The sequence below is a fragment of the Rhamphochromis longiceps genome, linkage group LG18 (assembly GCF_057381845.1).
Source record: "Rhamphochromis longiceps isolate RC_006_pf linkage group LG18, R_longiceps_female_GT1.1, whole genome shotgun sequence".
NCBI classification, from domain to species: Eukaryota; Metazoa; Chordata; class Actinopteri; order Cichliformes; family Cichlidae; genus Rhamphochromis; species Rhamphochromis longiceps.
The window spans coordinates 11,548,848-11,554,405 of NC_140574.1; the positions used below are offsets into that span (position 1 = coordinate 11,548,848).

General features: G+C 40.3%; 1 protein-coding gene across 1 annotated transcript; it reads right to left on the minus strand.

The window, feature by feature from the left end:
• Positions 1-1,857: 1,857 nt before the first annotated feature.
• Positions 1,858-4,685, minus strand: LOC146647794 (uncharacterized). Its single transcript, XM_085389139.1, has one exon. It carries the CDS (start codon positions 4,424-4,426, stop codon positions 3,527-3,529), a length of 900 nt encoding a protein of 299 aa, XP_085245265.1. The 5' UTR covers positions 4,427-4,685; the 3' UTR covers positions 1,858-3,526.
• Between the last annotated feature and the right edge of the window lie 873 nt (positions 4,686-5,558).

A 5,558-nucleotide genomic window follows, 5' to 3' on the forward strand; every position in this document is an offset into this window, starting at 1 on the left:
ATGCTTCCATTACTTTTATCTATTTCAATCATTTATCCATTTTTTGCCTTTATCTCAGTACCTTTAACTGCATTATTTAAAGAGCTGAGAAGTTGTTTTAGCTCGATTTGATCCTTTTTAATAAAGCTTTTTATGCTTTTCACTTTTTTATTATAATCAGGTTTTTTAAAGTCACACTTCACACTTGAATTTTTTATTTGATATTTTATCGTTCACCTTTTATTTTATTTCCTACCTGTGATCTCGTCTACATCGGTTTATCTCTGTTTTGATATCTCCTGTTTGTTTAAGTGCTTATAAAGAAATTTGAATTACACTTGACTAACTATGACCAACCTGTTATCGACATTCACTGGTACTCTGTTCCAGCGTTACCTCTGACTAGACACGTACACATTTCTTAGTCAGATCAGTTTTCTTACACTAAATCGGTTCATAGTCAGCATCACACTTTTTGAGCAGTGAAACACATTCGAGTTCATCACTAAAAATCCTGTACCTGGTTGCATGCCTGTTTTTTCCCGTAACCTTTCGCAATCTTTCTTTCATCACACTCTCAAATCAAGACACAAAAAGCTGTGATATTGCACTGATTGAAGGATGGAAATGCCTCCGAAATTGATGCCAGACCAGGTTCCCTTTGATTCTATGTTTAGGCCTCATAGACTGCTGTCATATGACAGTAACTCAGTGCTGCTGATTTCTGAACAACATGCTGAGTTACCAAGTAGGTGATATTGGCATTTTGTCATGGATAGCCACCTGTTGTCCTTCCTCTAATCTATTCTCCTTCACATCTCTTCCTGCAGGGACAGTTTACACCAGCTGAATATAAGAATGATGAGCTAAATGACACTTTGTAATTGACATAAGTGGCAGTCTAATGCGTTGTCAATAAATGCCAATCACCTCACCCCATGTGAGGGCACTCAGTATGACTGAATAAATCTTAGAACTTAAACTGCACACTAAAGAAAGACTTACTAAGTCTCTCCTCATGTGGCTGCCAGACAACAGTGGTTTTGTCATTTAATTCCCCCGTGATTATCCCGTGCCGTGATTGTCAAAAGCTCAATACGAGATTGATTAGCTGTCCTTCACTGTGGGAAGTCCCTGGCTGCTAGTGATGCTAAACTGTTTTCTGAGCTTTGGCTTATGAATGCAAAACACATTTGAATGAAGACCGCCGGTGTCAGTCTGTGTTCAGTTGTTGTGTCGTGCAGAGTGTCTCATTAAAAAGCAAAGTTATTGGAGCACATAGCAATTAAACAGGATCAGCAAATCCTTTCAAAGCCTGGTAACTATAGTTATGGGTAATCCCTGGTGTACATCTGACCACTAAGTTAGCACCGCTGACTGCACTGAGGTTGATTGCGAAACAGGAAAGGATCGCATTAATTTGTTCTCGTGCTGCTTTCTAGTGTAGTTTTGTGCTTTATTTAACAATACACACGAGGTTACTTGCATTACATCAGTGGAGCCCAGACTTTACTGATGTAAAATAAGACTTTTATCTATTACTTACTGAGGAGAAATGTTTCTATGTATGTTCACTTGATGTTGAATAAGTGACACAAGCAGACAATGCGACAGTATAATGTATTGTCACCGGAATAGTAACAGTAACACACAAAACCTGAATTCAGGTCATCTGACTCACATTAAAGCCATATCTTTATAGGTACTTCATTTGACAGCATGTCCCATGATCACTATCTAGGACAAAGACTTATTCAAGAGGGGTTCATCTATCATGAATGCATGTGTGTGTGTGTGTGTGTGTGTGTGTGTGTGTGTGTGTGTGTGTGTGTGTGTGCATTGCTCAGCGAGAGAGAGAGAGAGAGAGAGAGAGAGAGAGAGAGAGAGAAAGAGTGAATCTCTTTGCTATTCCAGCAAACTCTTTGACTGGTGTAGTAACAGGTATATACCAACAGAGGTCGCTTTTCTTTCTTGTCTACTCCACTTTTAATCTTCACTTTGGTTAAATGTGACCTTTTAAAAGCTGGTCTATGCATTTGCATAAATACACTTAATCAAACTCATCGCATCGTAACGGTGTTCTGTTGCGGAACTAAAAACGAGGTCATTTCATGACAAGACATTTGCTGCTGGCTGTTGGAGAGCTGAAGGCATACTAAACCTCAGCTTTCCCCATCATGGGTGAAAAAGCAAGTCTTATTTTGAAAAACAGAAGGTTTCATCAGAATAAATAATTAACCTTTCAAAATAAATCCTCATCTACACAATTATGACAACACAGGAGTGAGAAGAGAGTGTACATGTTCACAGATGATGCTTTGGGTTAGCAGTGATCAGAATCAGAATCAGTGATTTGACCAATATTGCACTGATAATGAACTGCTGATGCTTGTGTTATCATTCCAATATTGAAGTAATCTTTAAAGGTTTTTGTAAAATGGTTACATTAAGTCAAATTTATTTATTCTTTTACACAATTAAATGGTTGAGCCAAACTTCAGCATTTAACTATACATGTACAGTCCAGACATACTGTTACTTTTATATAAAAACTAAACAAATTACACATTACTATCTAAAAGAAACTTCATAAAACCGAGTTGTTAAAGTTCTTAATGTGTCTGAACGTCCAGTGTCCGGAGGCATCAGACATAATTTTACACAAGACATCTACTGACAGTATTGGACATTTTGCTTTAACATTCTCACCTTGCAAATGGTTAATGTGATTACTGTTTTAAATATAATGTGTAATTTGTATGCACACAAATTAGTTCAACCTCAAAAGTCTACCCAATAGCTTTCAACTTTAATTACACTACATGTTTTATTCTAATTATTTGAAATTAAATGAATAATATGTCCCACTTTGGTGCACATTTATTCTGTTTTTGGAGTACATTTCATGCACTGTATGCCCTTCTCTGTCGCTGTTTTTAAAATTGTTGGTGTTACAGCATCCAGAATCCTCAGAGGAGCTGGTGCTCCCTAGCAGCCCTGCTCTGACCCAATGGAGTGGAACAACACTTAATGAGAGACAAAGTCCCTGTTGCATTTTGTTTTATTCTTTTGCAGATCTTAAGCTCCCTCCGCTGTTCTTTCCACTGACTTTACACACCTGATCCCTGTGACCTGAATGCAACAAAGAGAGCTGTGCTTAGAGAGCTGAACTTAGCCCTATGTCTTTCACTGCTGCGAGCCCAACAAGGTCAGCTGAACAGTAATCAGCACCCAAATGCAGACCTGTGAATTTTTGCTTGAGCTGAACTACTCATCCTGACCCCGTTACTTAACAAATATTTAGATGTGACACAACAGTTGGTTTATTTATAACCTAACATTACATGAAAAATAGAAAATCTGTCAGTGATTAAAAGATTACTTATAAAACTATTACTGAGCAGTTGCTTTGAATCATGATATCACTGACAGACAGTCTGAGGTAACAACAAACTCAGAGCGTGACTACAATATGCCAAGGGTCAGATTTGTGGCAGCTTCCCCTTACAGCACACTCTTTTAGACACACATGCACAGTAGTACCCTCTCAAGTGGGCTTGAGGTAGTTATAGAGAGCACTGAGTCCTCCTTGTAGCACCTCCTGGATAGGTTTGAGAAGGGGGTTATGCACAATATGGAGTCCTTTATCGAGCGGGTGGCACGCAAGCCGCCTCAGCTTACTTAACAAGTACATTTCCACTGGTACGCTTTGCAGATCATTGAAGTCAACATTTAGGAGTTCTAAAGACTCCAGGAAGCACAGAGTCTTGGGCAATGTGTGTATGCTATTTCCTTCCACAATGAGGATTTTTAAATTAACCAGGTCCTGAATCTGGTCCGCAATGGTCTCCAGGCGGTTGCAGGCGAGATGGAGGAAGACCAGACCCTTCATGCTATAGACGCAGGTGGGAATGTGAGTGATGTGGTTGTGGCTGAGATTGAGTTTCGTGAGATTGCGCATGGCTGCCAAGCTGCTTGGCAGGCCTGTGATCTGATTATTGGCCAAACTGAGCACCTCCAGACAGGTACAGGAGCCCAGCTCCTCTGGTACCTCACTCAGGCGGTTGCGACAGGCGAAGAGCACACGCAGTTTTTTTAGAAGGCCAATCTCAGGTGGAAGGCGGGACAGGTTGTTCCCCCACAAGTTTAGAACCACCAGATTGTCAAGAGCACCCAGGGAAGAGGGCAAAGAGCGCAGGCAGTTCATTGACAAGTTTAGCTTCTGAAGGTCTTGGAGTTGCCATAGTTCAGTTGGTGTTTCATTTAGTCCTCGCATGGCTAGACTTAGGGTGCTGTAACCAAAATGCAGTCTAGTGTGTCTTCGGATCCTCCCAGCAGCCAAGGTCATGCTGGACTGGTCGTCTCTAATTGCACTCTGTCTCCGTTGGCTCACACTCATGTCATTCAACTCCTTGCTGGACAAAGTGCGGGACTGCTTCCCACCCATTGCTCTGTTGACTATAACTTATCAGAAGATGTTAGCATGCGATTAGCAAAATCACTTACTAAGAATACTGGCCTCTGATTGAACTCTGGAGTTCTTGAATGAGCCTCGTAGAACATCATCATTTGCACTATTACACTGTCTTGGTCTTGTAGAATTCCTGATGCATATTAGAAACTACACTGAATCCTGTCTAGGTTTTTCCTCACGAAGCTGAGTTACACGCCGCTGTAGCAGAGCACTCTTATGGTCTGAGCTTCCCATACCAACTGCCTCTCTGACTGGATTTCAGTCCCCAGCTGGTCCTGTCACTTCTTCCAGTCCACAGATAGCACACTGCTCCCCACCCACTTCAGGAGAGCAGGACTAGAGATAGGATTCTGTGTGTGATCAATCAGATGAGCTGAGTGCCATGATGTCATAACCTAACACCAGAAATATACCAGTGCTTACACACGCTGTAAAATGTTACATAACCATGTTTATTTTGTTAATATACTGTAAGCTACAGCTGTTATCTTCTGCAAGAATTTTTTATTTAAAATAAGTGAGATATTTGGCATACCATCGATCGCAATGTCCCCAAACATTTTTTTTTTCTCTTGTGTTGGACTCCGCACCTTTGTAAATGTTCCCCTGTTTCTTCTTAAACTTCTCAAACTGGCAGCTGCAAAAACACTGAGTCATCTTTCAATGAAGCAACAACTCTGTTATGTGCTGGTTTAATCTCAAGTGCAAAGGGACATGGAACATTCCAGCATGTTCCTAGAAATCTCTGCTGCTATTCAAAATCTCATTCATGTGGCCCCTGAGGAGGAGTCTATCATTTTATGCGAAAAAATATACTGTAGCACATTTCAATTTTTGAATTTGTCTTACCCCACAGCAACTTACACACCATGGTAAAAAGTTCCCAGTGTATTTTCCCTAAAGGGTTTGTCTTAGTTGCTTCCTAGCAGCCCTCTCTTAAACCTATTTGTTCCACTCAAACTTTAAAAATGTCAAACTAAAGTTCAAATATCATAATATCTCAGTTTTTATCTTGACTTCGACCTTGATGCCAGAATAGCTGCTTCATTTATTCAGGTGATTGTATACACTGTAAATGATCCATTAAGCACAAACCTATACTTAC

Coding starts and splice junctions, on each gene's coding strand:
- LOC146647794 (XM_085389139.1), bottom strand. CDS start 4,426: ATGGGTGGGAAGCAGTCCCGCACTTTGTCCAGCAAGGAGTTGAATGAC.